At 43.7% G+C, this 18,858-nt stretch overlaps 1 protein-coding gene across 8 annotated transcripts; it reads right to left on the reverse strand.

Moving 5' to 3' along the window:
• Window positions 1-986: 986 nt before the first annotated feature.
• Window positions 987-16,344, reverse strand: mdm2 (MDM2 proto-oncogene). Of its 8 annotated transcripts, none has more exons than XM_071331674.1 (11): window positions 16,186-16,344; window positions 14,425-14,514; window positions 14,237-14,311; window positions 10,874-11,007; window positions 9,947-9,996; window positions 9,713-9,771; window positions 5,505-5,574; window positions 4,338-4,501; window positions 3,605-3,760; window positions 3,287-3,352; window positions 987-2,491 (listed from the first exon to the last, which is right to left on the reverse strand). In XM_071331674.1, the coding sequence occupies exons 2-11, from the start codon at window positions 14,500-14,502 to the stop codon at window positions 1,883-1,885; spliced, it is 1,461 nt and encodes a 486-aa protein (XP_071187775.1). In that variant the 5' UTR covers window positions 14,503-14,514; window positions 16,186-16,344; the 3' UTR covers window positions 987-1,882. The 8 variants fall into 8 exon arrangements, with proteins under 8 accessions (XP_071187775.1, XP_071187772.1, XP_071187774.1 ...); XM_071331671.1 differs by having other exon boundaries at window positions 3,281-3,352; XM_071331673.1 differs by lacking the exon at window positions 16,186-16,344 and adding an exon at window positions 15,974-16,185 and having other exon boundaries at window positions 3,281-3,352.
• Window positions 16,345-18,858: the final 2,514 nt, after the last annotated feature.

Raw genomic sequence — 18,858 nt, forward strand, 5'->3', positions numbered from 1 at the left:
CAGAGCAGGATAGCCTGCAATTTCTAAACTAGAATGAAGAAAGTACTTCAGAACAATAATTTAACTGAACAAAGACCTGATGTGTCAAGATCTATTTGTGCTGCCTCATTCAATATCAATATTGGTAGACTGGACAGAAAGCAACATATCCTGTTTAGAAAGAAAGTTGACCAGTCTCTCCTCCTCCCTGTCCCCACCACAGACCCTACAGGAGGTAGTCTCTCCTCCTCCCTGTCCCCACCACAGACCCTACAGGAGGTACTCTCGTCCTCATCACAGACCCTACAGGACAGTAGATCTCCAGGAAGAGGGTTTAGTGTAATAACACCTTTTTACCAGCAGGGGGAGGCAGAAAACCGTAGCGCCTACTGCAGTAGAGTAGACACTTTCTTCAGGGAGAACTAGACAGTTACTGATTCTGCAAAGATTTAAGAATTGATGACCGTTGCCATAAATACATGTCTTTAATATAAGATATCAAATCCTTCTTATAGGGAAAACAAATCCTGGGATTCCTCAGCACTAGTAGAACAGGACACCTTTAATACTTCTCTCACAGCCAACACTAAGAGCACTGGAGGGGAAAGCCATGACAACCAACACTAAGATCACTGTGGCGGGGAAAGCCATGACAACCAACCCTAAGATCACTGTGGCGGGGAAAGCCATGACAACCAACACTAAGATCACTGTGGAGGGGAAAGCCATGACAACCAACACTAAGATCACTGTGGCGGGGAAAGCCATGACAACCAACACTAAGATCACTGTGGAGATGAAAGCCATGACAACCAACACTAAGATCACTGTGGAGGGGAAAGCCATGACAACCAACACTAAGATCACTGTGGAGGGGAAAGCCATGATGGCTAGAAGTACTAGATTGGAGGCTTGTCAGGTGGGGTGAGGTTTAGTACTAGATTGGAGGCTTGTCAGGTGGGGGAAGATTTAACTACAAAAACAGGGTTTAAAGAACTAGAATCACAGCAAATCAAAACCTGGGTTTTAATATCATTCAAAAGGTCTCTTCAGCACTCCAATGGCATAAACGACAGCCTTAAATGTTTACAACTTGTTAGTTGGCTTGAGACTTGAGAAAGTAGCAGTGTTTGTGTTATGTTGTGGCCCAAAAGTGGTTAATAGTTGTGCACTAGAAACGGGAATAGGGTACCCTAGTGACTGGGGGGGCGAGGCAAGTTGTCATCAGGGGCAATGGATATAGATGAGGCTAGACAAGAGAACAGGTTGAGGCATGTTTCCTGAAGATTTAAATGAAAAGCCATCCCCCTCGCAACTACTACCCACTCGCTCTCTTGTCGACAAGTCAACAACAAATGTCTCTTTCTACTGGTGAACTTTGAGACATTAGACGTTCACGTAGCTTATTAAACCCCATATCATTATAGATACAATTATAAAAGACTATCATCATCTGTGCAGAATAGAGGGAAGACACAAGGTGAAAATAAACAAAGAAAAACCTAAATATATATATGTTAATTTGCTAGATATTCTTTATTCAATAAAAATAAAAAATATACCACTGCTAAGAGAATTTGATCCATTTGAAAAACTACAAAGGCTATTTGACTGAACACTAGAAATCAAACCCAAATCAACACAACAGGCACCTTGTTTGATAGTCAACAAACTGTTAATAAATAAAATAACTTCCAAATAAACAAATTAAAACATATTATTTATTCATTCAGGATTTAAGTTGTTTTGAGGATCAGGGAGCTGTGTAGCTTTGGGTTACATCCTATTCCCTATGTAGTGCACTACTTTAGACCAGAGTCCTATGTGGCCATGGTTGAAAGTAGTGCACTACATAGGGAATAGACTGCTATTTGGAATGTACAGTCTTAGCCGATAGCCGTCCTCAACTGAGATAAATTAAGACGACAGACTGGATAGGCTCCCTGCAGACAGGACACAGCTTGTTCCTCTTCTTCAGTTTCCTGGCGCAGGTGTAACAGGCCATGAGGTGTCCGGTGCGTCCGTGGACGATGCAGCCGTTCTTGGGCCTGGTCTGACAGATGACACAGGGTTCCAGGCAGCTGGCGGGGAGGTGAGCCTCCAGGCTGTTAAAACGCTCCAAGTCTGGCGCCATCACTTCTTGGCTGAAGGGGGCGCTAGAGGACGAACATGAGCCTACACCATTGGAGTTCGAAGAAGAGGTGGAGGGCTGGGAGGAGCAGGCCGAGTCTTGGGAATCGGGCCCAGAGACCAAATCCTGGGAGTCTTTGAGGAGGGGAAGGGGCGACCTGGCTCTCTTCCCGTCTGGGACATCCAGTCCTTCGGTCTCGTCGGGCTCTGTCGGGGCAGGGGAAGGCTTGGGGGGAAAGGGTTTGAGGTTAGGGGCTATGGTGGCGGTAGCAGAGTTGCTGTCGGACTCGGGAAACCAATCCATTCTACGCGTCCAGCAGCGGTTGCAGTTACGGGGGAGGGGAGGGTTCAACTCCTCACACTTTGAGCACTTCCAGTAGTCCTGAAACAACACCGCTAGATTAGACCACAGCACCACTAGATTAGACCACAGCCAGCACCGCTAGATTAGACCACAGCCAGCACCGCTAGATTAGACCACAGCCAGCACCGCTAGATTAGACCACAGCCAGCACCGCTAGATTAGACCACAGCCAGCACCGCTAGATTAGACCACAGCCAGCACCGCTAGATTAGACCACAGGCACCACCGCTAGATTAGACCACAGGCACCACCGCTAGATTAGACAACACCGCTAGATTAGACCACAGGCACCACCGCAAGATTAGACAACACCGCTAGATTAGACCACAGGCACCACCGCTAGATTAGACAAAACCGCTAGATTAGACAACACCGCTAGATTAGACCACAGGCACCACCGCTAGATTAGACAACACCGCTAGATTAGACCACAGGCACCACCGCTAGATTAGACAAAACCGCTAGATTAGACAACACCGCTAGATTAGACCACAGGCACCACCGCTAGATTAGACAAAACCGCTAGATTAGACAACACCGCTAGATTAGACCACAGGCACCACCGCTAGATTAGACCACAGGCACCACCGCTAGATTAGACAACACCGCTAGATTACACCACAGGCACCACCCCTAGATTAGACCACACCCCTAGATTAGACAACAGGCACTAACCAACCAGAACATTGGTAGCGAATGACAAAAAACAGCTAAGCAACATGTTGGCCAATCAGAATTCTGAGAAATGATCTGTGGTATCCTTGTGTTGATTAGATGTGTTTTATTATGGGTAATATGAAAACATACTGCTGCCGTGATTTCAGTGTCGTCATCGAACGAGTCCTCCTCCTCTGCCTCAAAGATGGTGACTTCATACACCTGTGAGAGAACGACAGAGAGTCAACCGCTGCAGTTTGACCCCAGGACACTAGAGGGAGCTGTTTGAAATGACACACACACCAATGTTTCCTCGGGGGGTCCGGGAGCATGCCCCCCCCCCCCGTGATAATTTTAGAACCACTGAAAAGGTCTGCTTTTTGTTGGTGTGGTGGTGGTGCACCACAGCTAAATAAATGCAGCGGAAACAAACACACACACACACACACAGTTGAAAAGACAGTGAGCCGAGACCTCGTCCTCTCCAGACACCGAAGCCTCTTCGGGATCGCTGTAGGCATCCGAGTCGATGGACTCCACCTCAAACTCCACGCTGAAGTTATCAGACTCAGAGTCCAGATCCTGGCTCAGACCATCGTCACACACGTCACTGACCAACGAACCTACTTCCTGTTGAGAGAGACAAGAGAGAGAGCTCAGTAACATGGGACTTACATAGCTGCCGATAGATTTACAAATTACAATCATCTTTTGTTACTCAGAATCTAAAGTACTGAACAAACCGATGTCACACACTAGACGTGAAACATTTAGTCTGACCATTATGTGTAGGAATTAATAATCTCATTCCTTCATCTGTATAATTTTGTAACCCAGCAGGTATTCTCTAGTTTAGGATCTCACCCTCCTTTTATTTAGGATTGGTGAAACTACCGTGACAGGGTAAATAGTTGTACTGCAGGAGGCTCCCCACAGAGTTACAGGGGGCTGGCCCACAGAGTTACAGGAGGCTGACCCACAGAGTTACAGGAGGCTACTCCACAGAGTTACAGGAGGCTGACCCACAGTTATAGGAGGCTACTCCGCAGAGTTACAGGAGGCTACTCCGCAGAGTTACAGGAGGCTACCCCACAGAGTTACAGGAGGCTGACCCACAGAGTTACAGGAGGCTGACCCACAGAGTTACAGGAGGCTGACCCACAGAGTTACAGGAGGCTGACCCACAGAGTTACAAGAGGCTACTCACAGTGTTACTGTGGGAGTTTGAAGACTCGCTGCTCTTCTGGTCTCGTCTCAGGCCTCCAATCACACACCAGGACATGCTGTCATCAAAGGTCAGAGAAAAGCTGTCTGACCTATGTCTCTTCCTGGGCTCACACCCGTCCTCCTCTTGTGTCGATGATGTCCCCTCTGGAAGGGAACAGAGAGGTGAGCAGTGGTTTTAGTCGGGTTGACACATCAAATACGACTGTCAACAATTTATTTCAAATGAGCCATTTCTCCTCTGATGGCCATAGAGAAGAACATTGTGCATCCGATCACTCCGTTGACATATTGAAACATACTGATAAGTCTTTAACAAAGCTGTTTCTCCCTTGATGACAATTTAATATCTTATGTGATGTTCACAAGACATCAAGGATTTGTTTATAGCCGTATCTGTGTACTGGGCCCTGAGGTACGACCGGTAGCTAAGAGCAATAAAATCCCCAGTCTTTAAAAATGGTCCATATCAATTAATCAGGCGAGGACTTGTGGATTCCCCCCCTGGTCCGTTGGGAACAGACATGTCTTTGTGGTTGTCTATGTGTGGAGGCCGTCAGGCTGCTTTGGGCCTGAAGAGACTCATTGTGAGGAAAAGTCATCTGAAACCATTCTCCACAGCCTCCAGACCAGAGTGTTCCTACGGTCTGATAGCTGGTCCTATCCTACACAGAGCTACCATCTCAGACCACCACGTCTGCCTGCCTGGCTACAGATGGCCAGAACACCCCTGTCATGAAGGACAAGTCTGGGCGGACCCATTAAAAGTGACTGTGGTTCTATGCTTTGATGGATCCATAACTCAGTCTTTGCTTCCCCAACAGACTTGACAGGGCAACACATGAAGCCATGCGGTCTGACACGACATCAGTCTTTCTCCAGGAGGAAATTACAGCACAGATTCACATGAGCAGGACTGGTATAGTTAGTAGGTGTAGGCTTATGTACACACTGCTGGAGTACTCCAACAACACAGACAGAGAGAGAGAGGGCCAGGCAGGCAGACAGAGAGGCAGGCAGACAGAGAGACAGGCAGCGAGGCAGGCAGACACAGGCAGCGAGGCAGGCAGACACAGAGACAGGCAGCGAGGCAGGCAGGCAGACAGAGAGAGGCAGGCAGGCAGAGGCAGGCAGACAAACAGACACTCACCAGGGTCACTACTCCTCCTCCTCCTCCTGCGTTCTGAGGTAGATGATGAATGACAGTCTGAGTCTGTGTCCTGTAAACAGATGAAACAGGAGGAAGCGTTAGAGAAATCAACCAGTGAACCAGGACACTGAGGGAGGTCTGTCTATAAAACTCACTCAGGCACAGCTACCACTTTAAATGACATCACAGGAAAAACCGCATCAGCAGCTCCAAGGGAGACCGTCTTGGAACACGTGCCAGTATAAACATCACTCTACAACCAAACTAAAGTTGTTTCAACTTGAGTATGTTTACGTCCCCGACCCAGAGCTAGGCAATTAGTTTGATCACAAGCATTTTCACTACACTCACAATAACATATGTATGTGACCAATAAAATTTGATTTACAGTTTGTTTGTAACTATTTAAAATGGAGGGTGATGGAGAAGTGTTTCCCCTATATTAATTTAGTAACGGTGGCCCACCGCTATACAACAATTTTTTGAGCCCGGTTGTAAACCAAGGTTTCCAGAACCCCTCTGCTGCTCTCTTAGGTGGTTTAACTAAGGGAAAGCAGAGGTAAAATACAGAATTGAAAGATGTGAGAAAAGTCTGGTAAGCAGACTCCACATCGGCCTAAATATTTTCCCATGAAATACCATCAAACAACATCTTAAAAGTGCTCGCAACTACTTTTGTTAAATAGTCTACATTTAAAAATGCTACTAATCATTCCTCTCTGTTTATTTCCAACTGCCAAAGAGAAGTGGAAAATTAGAAAGTGGTCAGAATGCATCGGAGTAGGATTCTAGTTGCATTGACAGGCACGACTCATGCCTGTGAGCCACAACCAATCAGAGCTGCAGTTGGCCTATATGCAAATAGACCATTGCCATATATGGATCTGTGCCATTCACTGGACTGTTTTTACAGCATGAGCGGTCGTGAGTAGATGAACTGGACTGTGTTTACAGCATGAGCGGTTGTGAGTAGAAGCGCTTGTTTTGAGATCAAAGCGAGAGCGACTTGTGCACATTTGTTCATATCCTTTGCTAGTGAGTTATTAGCCCAGTTATTAGTTAGTGAGTTATTAGCCCAGTTATAGATCATTTGTAGTCAGCAATAGGGGAGTGATTGCTTCCTACAAGACCACGAAACGTGTACATTTCTAGACATATTTGAAAAGCCAGTCAGGTAAAAAGCTTTTTTTTTTTTGTCTTAAAGGGGCATTATCTCCATGTTAAAATGTTATGGGATGCATTTTCTCCATTGTTTTTGATGGTAGACCACTCTGGTAGGACAACATTATGATCAAATAGCCACAGTAGCCTACTTGTCCACTGTTAAAACTGTAACTTAAAGCGGGTGCAGCCTCAGTGTTCACAGTTAACGCATTCCGGAGCATTGAACAGGATTTCCACAACGTTCAAGTTTGTACTCATCAGACCTGAAATTTGCTCAGTGATAAAAAACAGAGGGAACAGTGGTTGGGACGGAGTGCAGATTGGAGTGGGTCTACGGCAGTGCTCTCTAACAGGTCGACAGCCAGAGACTAGTAGCTACCAGCTCACCTATGACTAGCTCGACAAAACTATTCTGAAAGTACATGAAATTCTCACGTGTTCCACCGCAAACTGTCATAAACAGATCTCACTAGTATCAGACAGTACCAGCTACTGTCTAATCAATGCAACATTGACATTATCCCAGCCCTGGTTAAACACTAGTATCAGACAGTACCAGCTACTGTATAATCAATGCAACATTATCCCAGCTTAGTTAAACACTAGTATCAGACAGTACCAGCTACTGTATAATCAATGCAACATTATCCCAGCCCTGGTTAAACACTAGTATCAGACAGTACCAGCTACTGTATAATCAATACAGCATTATCCCAGCCCTGGTTAAACACTAGTATCAGACAGTACCAGCTACTGTATAATCAATACAACATTATCCCAGCCCTGGTTAAACACTAGTATCAGACAGTACCAGCTACTGTATAATCAATGCCACATTGACATTATCCCAGCCCTGGTTAAACACTAGTATCAGACAGTACCAGCTACTGTATAATCAATACAACATTATCCCAGCCCTGGTTAAACACTAGTATCAGACAGTACCAGCTACTGTATAATCAATACAACATTATCCCAGCCCTGGTTAAACACTAGTATCAGACAGTACCAGCTACTGTATAATCAATGCAACATTGACATTATCCCAGCCCTGGTTAAACACTAGTATCAGACAGTACCAGCTACTGTATAATCAATGCAACATTGACATTATCCCAGCCCTGGTTAGACACTAGTATCAGACAGTACCAGCTACTGTATAATCAATACAACATTATCCCAGCCCTGGTTAAACACTAGTATCAGACAGTACCAGCTACTGTATAATCAATAAAACATTATCCCAGCCCTGGTTAAACACTAGTATCAGACAGTACCAGCTACTGTATAATCAATACAACATTATCCCAGCCCTGGTTAAACACTAGTATCAGACAGTACCAGCTACTGTATAATCAATGCAACATTGACATTATCCCAGCCCTGGTTAAACACTAGTATCAGACAGTACCAGCTACTGTATAATCAATGCAACATTGACATTATCCCAGCCCTGGTTAAACACTAGTATCAGACAGTACCAGCTACTGTATAATCAATGCAACATTGACATTATCCCAGCCCTGGTTAAACACTAGTATCAGACAGTACCAGCTACTGTATAATCAATACAACATTATCCCAGCCCTGGTTAAACACTAGTATCAGACAGTACCAGCTACTGTATAATCAATACAACATTATCCCAGCCCTGGTTAAACACTAGTATCAGACAGTACCAGCTACTGTATAATCAATGCAACATTGACATTATCCCAGCCCTGGTTAGACACTAGTATCAGACAGTACCAGCTACTGTATAATCAATACAACGTTGACATTATCCCAGCCCTGGTTAAACACTAGTATCAGACAGTACCAGCTACTGTATAATCAATGTAACATTGACATTATCCCAGCCCTGGTTAGACACTAGTATCAGACAGTACCAGCTACTGTATAATCAATACAACATTATCCCAGCCCTGGTTAAACACTAGTATCAGACAGTACTAGCTACTGTATAATCAATACAACATTATCCCAGCCCTGGTTAAACACTAGTATCAGACAGTACCAGCTACTGTATAATCAATACAACGTTGACATTATCCCAGCCCTGGTTAGACACTAGTATCAGACAGTACCAGCTACTGTATAATCAATACAACATTATCCCAGCCCTGGTTAAACACTAGTATCAGACAGTACCAGCTACTGTATAATCAATACAACATTATCCCAGCCCTGGTTAAACACTAGTATCAGACAGTACCAGCTACTGTATAATCAATGCCACATTGACATTATCCCAGCCCTGGTTAAACACTAGTATCAGACAGTACCAGCTACTGTATAATCAATACAACGTTGACATTATCCCAGCCCTGGTTAAACACTAGTATCAGACAGTACCAGCTACTGTATAATCAATACAACATTATCCCAGCCCTGGTTAAACACTAGTATCAGACAGTACCAGCTACTGTATAATCAATACAACGTTGACATTATCCCAGCCCTGGTTAAACACTAGTATCAGACAGTACCAGCTACTGTATAATCAATACAACATTATCCCAGCCCTGGTTAAACACTAGTATCAGACAGTACCAGCTACTGTATAATCAATACAACATTATCCCAGCCCTGGTTAAACACTAGTATCAGACAGTACCAGCTACTGTATAATCAATACAACATTATCCCAGCCCTGGTTAAACACTAGTGGCTACAAAAGCCAAACCCAAAAGTTTTCTCAAGGGGCAGCCCGTAAAATTGAGTTGGAATTACAGAAAGAGCTCGGGGCAGATGAGTCGAAGCCAGAACTGATGTTCAAAAGGTCTTGTCGGTTGTAATAAATTACAGCGGAAACAATTTATGGGATTTTTTTTATATAATTACGACTAAAGAATGACAAAAGAGCAAAGTTGGGTCGGATCTTGTAAAACAGCTGCCATGTAGTACGGCAACATTATAGCAATGCCCCCAACTGGAATGTATCAACCAACCACATGCTCTTGTTCCCCCACCCCCCCATTTAGTTTAATGTGTCCAGCATAGACATACAATGAATAGATGCTCTTTCAATGTGGTCTTCTTACCTTAGGCCCTCTATCCGGTTCACTCTGGCTCCTGGGTTCCGTGAAGACAGATTGGGATTCTAAAAAGGAAAAAAAGAAACATCTACATTTAAAAATCAGAATAGACTACTTCCTCACTTGTCTTATCAGCCCAATACATTGAACTGCCTAGCGTACAAATGGCTTTTTCAAAAGAGGTATATCAACTAGAAACTACAGGACAATAGGAAGTGACAAAAGGAAAGCTAAAAGTACCTTGATTTTTCACCGCGAGGAGATTTTGTGTGATCATAGCGAAGAGGACTCTGAAAGAACAAAAAACACACAAGGCTAACATTAGCATAGTGAAACGGTTTCACTATCAGACATCTCTCATTTGTTTAGCAAAACAGAAGGCTGCTCATCAGTAACTGAGCCAACACATGCAACAGGTGACAGCATATTAAGTGGCTGTACTAGAGGCCAGAGTCTGTATTAGAGGACCAGAGGAGCTGTACTAGAGGCCAGAGTCTGTATTAGAGGACCAGAGGAGCTGTACTAGAGCCCAGAGTCTGTATTAGAGGACCAGAGGAACTGTACTAGAGCCCAGAGTCTGTATTAGAGTCTGTGTAGAGGGGCTGCATTAGAGGCTGCATTAGAGGCTGTGTAGAGGGGCTGCATTAGAGGCTGCGTAGAGAGGCTGCATTAGAGGCTGTGTAGAGGGGCTGCATTAGAGGCTGTGTAGAGGGGCTGCATTAGAGGCTGTGTAGAGAGGCTGCATTAGAGGCTGTGTAGAGGGGATGCATTAGAGGCTGTGTAGAGGGGCTGCATTACAGGCTGTGTAGAGGGGCTGTGTAGAGGGGCTGCATTAGAGGCTGTGTAGAGGGGCTGCATTAGAGGCTGTGTAGAGGGGCTGCATTAGAGGCTGTGTAGAGGGGCTGCATTAGAGGCTGTGTAGAGGGGATGCATTAGAGGCTGTGTAGAGGGGCTGCATTAGAGGCTGTGTAGAGGGGCTGCATTAGAAGCTGTGTAGAGGGCTGCATTAGAGGCCTAGAGAAGTTGTATTAGAGCAACGCGAGCCGAGCAAACAGGGTGTGTGTGTTGAGGGTGTATTGTCCGTCCCAAGCTGTGTGTGTTATTGTGTGAGTGTGTGAAGGCTGTTTGATGGAGAAGATGTCCACACCGTGCAGTGTGTGTCCTCACCGTGGTTCTTTAACAGAGAAGCTGTCCACTCCCAGTACAGCCCCCAGTGGGTCATCAGCACAGTGCACTATGTGTTGCTGCTTCATGTCATAAAGCTGTTTCTTCATGATGTACTGTCCCAGGTAGAATATCACCTGACAATAGACAGAACAGGGGTCAGAGGTCAACACCACAGCGTCACACGAGAGAGAGAGAGAGAAACAGGGTACAGGCAGAGGTCAAGAGAAGAAGCCTGGGAATGTCTCAGGATAAGACTGCACCACCAGACAGTCCTGTCTCAGTCTAGTTGATATCCTCCATATACTGATCCAGACAGTCCTGTCTCAGTCTAGTGGATAGCCTCCATATACTGATCCAGACAGTCCTGTCTCAGTCTAGTTGATACCCTCCATATACTGATCCAGACAGTCCTGTCTCAGTCTAGTGGATACCCTCCATATACTGATCCAGACAGTCCTGTCTCAGTCTAGTTGATACCCTCCATATACTGATCCAGACAGTCCTGTCTCAGTCTAGTTGATACCCTCCCTCCATATACTGATCCAGACAGTCCTGTCTCAGTCTAGTTGATACCCTCCATATACTGATCCAGACAGTCCTGTCTCAGTCTAGTGGATATCCTCCATATACTGATCCAGACAGTCCTGTCTCAGTCTAGTGGATTTCCTCCCTATACTGATCCAGACAGTCCTGTCTCAGTCTAGTGGATATCCTCCATATACTGATACAGACAGTCCTGTCTCAGTCTAGTTGATACCCTCCATATACTGATCCAGACAGTCCTGTCTCAGTCTAGTGGATATCCTCCATATACTGATCCAGACAGTCCTGTCTCAGTCTAGTTGATACCCTCCCTCCATATACTGATCCAGACAGTCCTGTCTCAGTCTAGTTGATACCCTCCCTCCATATACTGATCCAGACAGTCCTGTCTCAGTCTAGTTGATATCCTCCATATACTGATCCAGACAGTCCTGTCTCAGTCTAGTGGATAGCCTCCATATACTGATCCAGACAGTCCTGTCTCAGTCTAGTTGATACCCTCCATATACTGATCCAGACAGTCCTGTCTCAGTCTAGTTGATACCCTCCATATACTGATCCAGACAGTCCTGTCTCAGTCTAGTGGATATCCTCCATATACTGATCCAGACAGTCCTGTCTCAGTCTAGTTGATACCCTCCATATACTGATCCAGACAGTCCTGTCTCAGTCTAGTGGATATCCTCCATATACTGATCCAGACAGTCCTGTCTCAGTCTAGTGGTATCCTCCATATACTGATCCAGACAGTCCTGTCTCAGTCTAGTTGATACCCTCCATATACTGATCCAGACAGTCCTGTCTCAGTCTAGTGGATATCCTCCCTATACTGATCCAGACAGTCCTGTCTCAGTCTAGTTGATACCCTCCATATACTGATCCAGACAGTCCTGTCTCAGTCTAGTGGATATCCTCCATATACTGATCCAGACAGTCCTGTCTCAGTCTAGTTGATACCCTCCATATACTGATCCAGACAGTCCTGTCTCAGTCTAGTTGATATCCTCCATATACTGATCCAGACAGTCCTGTCTCAGTCTAGTTGATACCCTCCATATACTGATCCAGACAGTCCTGTCTCAGTCTAGTTGATACCCTCCATATACTGATCCAGACAGTCCTGTCTCAGTCTAGTTGATACCCTCCATATACTGATCCAGACAGTCCTGTCTCAGTCTAGTTGATACCCTCCATATACTGATCCAGACAGTCCTGTCTCAGTCTAGTTGATATCCTCCATATACTGATCCAGACAGTCCTATCTCAGTCTAGTTGATATCCTCCATATACTGATCCAGACAGTCCTGTCTCAGTCTAGTTGATACCCTCCCTCCATATACTGATCCAGACAGTCCTGTCTCAGTCTAGTTGATACCCTCCATATACTGATCCAGACAGTCCTGTCTCAGTCTAGTGGATATCCTCCATATACTGATCCAGACAGTCCTGTCTCAGTCTAGTGGATATCCTCCATATACTGATCCAGACAGTCCTGTCTCAGTCTAGTGGATATCCTCCATATACTGATCCAGACAGTCCTGTCTCAGTCTAGTGGATATCCTCCATATACTGATCCAGACAGTCCTGTCTCAGTCTAGTTGATACCCTCCATATACTGATCCAGACAGTTCTTTCTCAGTCTAGTGGATAGCCTCCCTCCATATACTGATCCAGAGTATTCTGGGTCACAATTTAAACAGGCAACTGATAGACACATGATCACAGCACTGAGTAGAAGTATATGACTACACCCAATATACTTCTCTAGTTGACAGGAGGCTATTGTGATAGACTGATCACTGCCATAAAGGCATCAGTTCCTTATGATAAAAGCAGATTACACAGACTGTAAACACATTTTCCAGCAATCAATGTGGACCAGTAAAACGCTCAGCACTCCCATACACTCTATAAACTAAAGCATCAGAGGAGCGCCTCTCTCTCTCTCTCTCTCTGAGATAACTCTGTCTCCCTGATGAACAACAGAGAGAGGAAGGAGCCAAAAACAGAGTCCCAGACTAGTTCGACATTCCAGAGGTCCAGTAGAACCCCAGTGAGTCAGAGGTGACTGAACGCTCTAACATTCTAACTAAGATAATCACCAGTCTCTCTATGACTCAGACTCTCACACAGACAGACCCCCTTGACATGTCTCATCAAAGCTGTGTGACGTGTCCTCAAACCAAGGTGGCCTGCTAGCCAAACATAGCTCGTAAATGACAGTGCATTTGTATTCTAGTTTAGTAGACACGGTTATCCAGAGTGACTTACAATCAGTTCAATCAACTAAAGTAGGTAAAAACAGCATACCAATAGGAACCAATAGGAAAACAATAGAACCAAGTCAAAAGCCATTCTAATGTTTGAGAGCAACTACCTTATGCAGTGCTTAGTTGATGAAAGTGACAATCAATAGTGAAACTAGTGTAAATCCAGTGATGCAGAGAATAATCCATAAACACATACACAAAGTAGATACCTGTAGTTTGGCTGCTAACGACAAATTAAGAGTGACTTACCCCCCTTTAGAAACTAATATCCACTATTCTAGGAGTAAACGCTAAGATATACTGCAATTGGAAATTCAAAACATTAAATATTTAAATGTTAAAAAATTATTTAAAAAAATGTGAGACTAGAAAATAATTACAGAAACTGAAAAGTCTGGGAGATAATGTCTATTGAAGATCTTAAAAGATTTCCTCTGTCTGCTTCATGGAACAATAACTTGATTATTAACTAAAGTTAAGCCAAAGACTAGTGGTTCTATACCAGCAGGATATAGGAAACAAGACAGCCAGCTGTCAGGTCACGTCTTACCTCTTTCACGGTGAAAATGTCTTTGTCTGCACCTGCCTGCTGTAATAAGATATGCAGTTTCTCTTTTGGTCTTACCTGTGAAAATACAGCACATAAACAAAAAAACATTATTTTAGATTCAATGTAACTGTAAACAAATATGACTTAAATAGTGTGATAGGGAGAAAGCGGTTTAAGTTAATACTTACAAGTTTCTCATTGTCCAACGTATTTATTTGGGAACTACTTCTATGCCATTCTGCCATTCTCTCACAATTCTCTGCCATTCTGTCTTTCACCTGTCGAAGAGTAGAGGTAAAATACATTTTAATTTCCAAGTTAACATGCAATGCCTTATAAAAGTATACAACTACATACATGTCAAGACAAGCTTTGGAAGACAAAAACAAGTTTACCTAAATAAATAAAAGTACTAATGAGTAGATGTTCTTTATCTACCCCCTCTATAATACACCCTTCATATTCTGTACATAAAGTGCTTCAGCTCGGCTGGTAGCATTAGGAACTACTTTCCCGTCTCCCCCGGATTTAAATAGGCTCTGAGAGACATGTCAGGACTAGCACTGTTGACGCTAGGATGCTATTGGGCGCAGCCGGCGTCTGGTTGAAGCTAGATTACTAACCGTAACATGTTTTAGCATGACGAGCACACCGCTTTGACCCGCCCACCTAGCGGTCACCCTGCCTCGGTGCACCCGCCTCCACCCTTAGTGCGGAGTTGGCTGCTAGAGTTGGATATGCCCGGGCATGTCCCAGTTTACTACAGCCCTGCATTGTGTAATAATCAGCTGTTTGACTGACATGGGCAGGGTGTCTCGACTGACTCCCTTAGCTATTGCTTTTCCAAACAAAGAAAGAGCCATGCAGGTTGACAGGTGAAATATTGGACATGAAAACTGGTTGCCACTGGATATTAACGTTACCACCGTGGATATGAAATTACAAAGTACGGGATTAAAGCCAAAGTAACGATTTGTCACTAACATTAAGAGGGGTTTGACATCTGGACTCACTGATAAATGTTTTATCTGATATAACATTTGGTTTGACATCTGGATTTACTGATAATTCTTTTATCTGATCTAACATTTGGTCATGATGAGTTTAGTTTTTCTGTTGCAGATATCCATCAATGTTATTCAATCGCATGAAAGAAACTGACCTGCGAAAAGTTACCTACACTTCAATCCTCATCCTTTTATTGCTACCTAACCAAATGGGATAGTGTCCTATCAATCTGTAAAAACACAATGAAGACAAACAGCTTGGAAAGACCCACGACCCAGTTGTGGGGCTCTGGAAGCCAGTAAAGTAGACCCGTGTGCAATATTGGCAAGTTAGTATAGCTGATAGCTTATTAATAACATCAACGTTACAGTCAAATGTATTTAACATAGGCATCTAGCTAGATTCAATGTGTGGTATTTACAATTAATGTTTTAACTAGCTAACCACTAACGTTACGCTGCACCGCCAAAAATAAAACTGTTGAACGAGCAACTACTACAGTCCAGACGTTGACTAAGTTAGCAAGTTGGTGTCGCTGACCAGGCAGCGATTTTTGATATATCTTCATGTGCCTTTTGTTAGATGGGTAACTACGACACCACAGATAGACATATTTGACGACACTCTTACTAGGTTAACATTACATTGCATGTTTAGCCGTTGTACTACTAGCTACCACAACTTCGCTACTATGTGTTGACGTCTAGCTATTCAACGTTAACTCCTTACTAGTAGTTTCCGTTTTAGCCATCAGGAAAACACGAGGATGAGGCCTTGTAGCATGTGGCTAATGCTATTCAAACATCAACTATAAAATGTAGTGGTTGTACAAATTACATGTCAAAATAACGCATAGTTAAACTATTATACACAATAGCTTCCATTTAAACTTTCATAGCAATAGTTAAATAGATTTAGAGCACATTATTGGCTTCACTTACGTTACTTTCACAATCCAAGTTAGCGAGGCAAACGAACGTTAATTTTGTCGCCTCTAGTGGCGGTTCCAAAGTAGGGCACGTGCACCGAAGATGAATCAGGTTGACTAATCAATCACAAGAAGAAGACAAATATGTCTGTTTTTACAAGAAGAAGAAAATAGACTACCTGCATGTGGGGAATGTTCATAGTTTTATAGTGGAAAGAAACATTGGAACTGATTGGCTGGATTGATTGATCAATGCATTCTTTGCCTAATCATTGATACTGTAACGACCCATGCTCGAGCGGCAGAGTCGATTCCCGCGCTTATAAACCCAGGGTCGTTACAATACAATCATCAGAGGGTAAAGGGCATTGGTTGTCATTCAAATCACGCAGTCACTGTGAAGAAGAAATCAATCACATTGAATTAATATAATAGACAGGTTTCTGTATATCTGGCTTTATAAGTGTATTCATCATCATTATCCCCTGAGAGAGGAATACATCAGTGTTCTTCTGTATCTTCACTCCAATATGGGTCAACTCTTGACATGGCACTCGCTCGTTGAAACAGGGGGCATTGTGACTCTTCACATGGCTACTTGCTGACTGCGAAAACATTGCCTCCTTCTGCCAGAGACAAAAGTGTGTTTGTGTTACGTTCTGTTATTCTGTCAACCAGCTCTGCTCTAGGGCCATGTATCAAGCGTAGGAGTGCTGATCTGGGATTCGTTCTGCCTTTTAGATCACAATGAATAAGATAACATGGACATGGGGGACCTGATCCTAGATCAGCAGTCCTATTCTGCCCCTGGTCTGGTCGGATGCTGAGACATGTCCTGGCAGTTCACACTTCATCATCATAGTGCCATGATGCTAGTCCATATGATGCTAGTCCTTATGATGCTAGTCCATATGATGCTAGTCCTTATGATGCTAGTCCATATGATGCTAGTCTTTATGATGCTAGTCCTTATGATGCTAGTCCTTATGATGCTAGTCCTTATGATGCTAGTCCTTATGATGCTAGTCCATATGATGCTAGTCCATATGATGCTAGTCCTTATGATGCTAGTCCTTATGATGCTAGTCCATATGATGCTAGTCCATATGATGCTAGTCCTTATGATGCTAGTCCATATGATGCTAGTCCTTATGATGCTAGTCCATAAGATGCTAGTCCATATGATGCTAGTCCTTATGATGCTAGTCCTTATGATGCTAGTCCATATGATGCTAGTCCATATGATGCTAGTCCATATGATGCTAGTCCTTATGATGCTAGTCCTTATGACGCTAGTCCTTATGACGCTAGTCCTTATGATGCTAGTCCTTATGATGCTAGTCCATATGATGCTAGTCCATATGATGCTAGTCCATATGATGCTAGTCCTTATAATGCTAGTCCATATGATGCTAGTCCTTATGATGCTAGTCCTTATGATGCTAGTCCATATGATGCTAGTCCTTATGATGCTAGTCCATATGATGCTAGTCCTTATGATGCTAGTCCTTATGATGCTAGTCCTTATGATGCTAGTCCATATGATGCTAGTCCTTATGATGCTAGTCCATATGATGCTAGTCCTTATGATGCTAGTCCTTATGATGCTAGTCCTTATGATGCTAGTCCATATGATGCTAGTCCTTATGATGCTAGTCCTTATGATGCTAGTCCATATGATGCTAGTCCTTATGATGCTAGTCCATATGATGCTAGTCCATATGATGCTAGTCCTTATGATGCTAGTCCATATGATGCTAGTCCTTATGATGCTAGTCCATATGATGCTAGTCCTTATGATGCTAGTCCATATGATGCTAGTCCATATGATGCTAGTCCTTATTATGCTAGTCCATATGATGCTAGTCCTTATGATGCTAGTCCTTATGATGCTAGTCCATATGATGCTAGTCCATATGATGCTAGTCCATATGATGCTAGTCCATATGATGCTAGTCCTTATGATGCTAGTCCATATGATGCTAGTCCTTATGATGCTAGTCCATATGATGCTAGTCCTTATGATGCTAGTCCATATGATGCTAGTCCTTATGATGCTAGTCCTTATGATGCTAGCCTTTATGATGCTAGTCCTTATGATGCTAGTCCTTATGATGCTAGTCCATATGATGCTAGTCCATATGATGCTAGTCCTTATGATGCTAGTCCTTATGATGCTAGTCCATATGATGCTAGTCCTTATGATGCTAGTCCTTATGATGCTAGTCCTTTGGTTCGAAGAACAGAGAATAAACTGGTATCAGTGAATCTACAACAGAAGATACATGGAACTAATGGAACTAATGGTGATGGAACTAGTGGTCATGGAACTAGTGGTCATGGAACTAATGGTCATGGAACTAGTGGTCATGGAACTGGAGTGGTCATGGAACTAATGGAACTAGTGGTCATGGAACTAATGGAACTAGTGGTCATGGAACTAATGGAACTAGTGGTCATGGAACTAATGGAACTAGTGGTCATGGAACTAATGGAACTAGTGGTCATGGAACTAATGGAACTAGTGGTCATGGAACTAGTGGTCATGGAACTAGTGGTCATGGAACTAATGGTCATGGAACTAATGGTCATGGAACTAATGGTCATTGAACTAGTGGTCATGGAACTAGTGGTCATGGAACTAATGGTCATGGAACTAGTGGTCATGGAACTAGTGGTCATGGAA

This window comes from Salvelinus alpinus, chromosome 11 (genome assembly GCF_045679555.1).
Source record: "Salvelinus alpinus chromosome 11, SLU_Salpinus.1, whole genome shotgun sequence".
Lineage (NCBI taxonomy): Eukaryota > Metazoa > Chordata > Actinopteri > Salmoniformes > Salmonidae > Salvelinus > Salvelinus alpinus.

What these genes read in the sequence shown, in the direction of transcription:
- mdm2 (XM_071331669.1), bottom strand. An exon ending in ACATTTTCACCGTGAAAGAG is followed by an intron (nt 11,008 to 14,236) that starts GTAAGACGTGAC and finishes GTCTATTGTCAG; the next exon opens with GTGATATTCTACCTGGGACA. An exon ending in TTCTCTGTTAAAGAACCACG is followed by an intron (nt 9,997 to 10,873) that starts GTGAGGACACAC and finishes TTGTTCTTTCAG; the next exon opens with AGTCCTCTTCGCTATGATCA.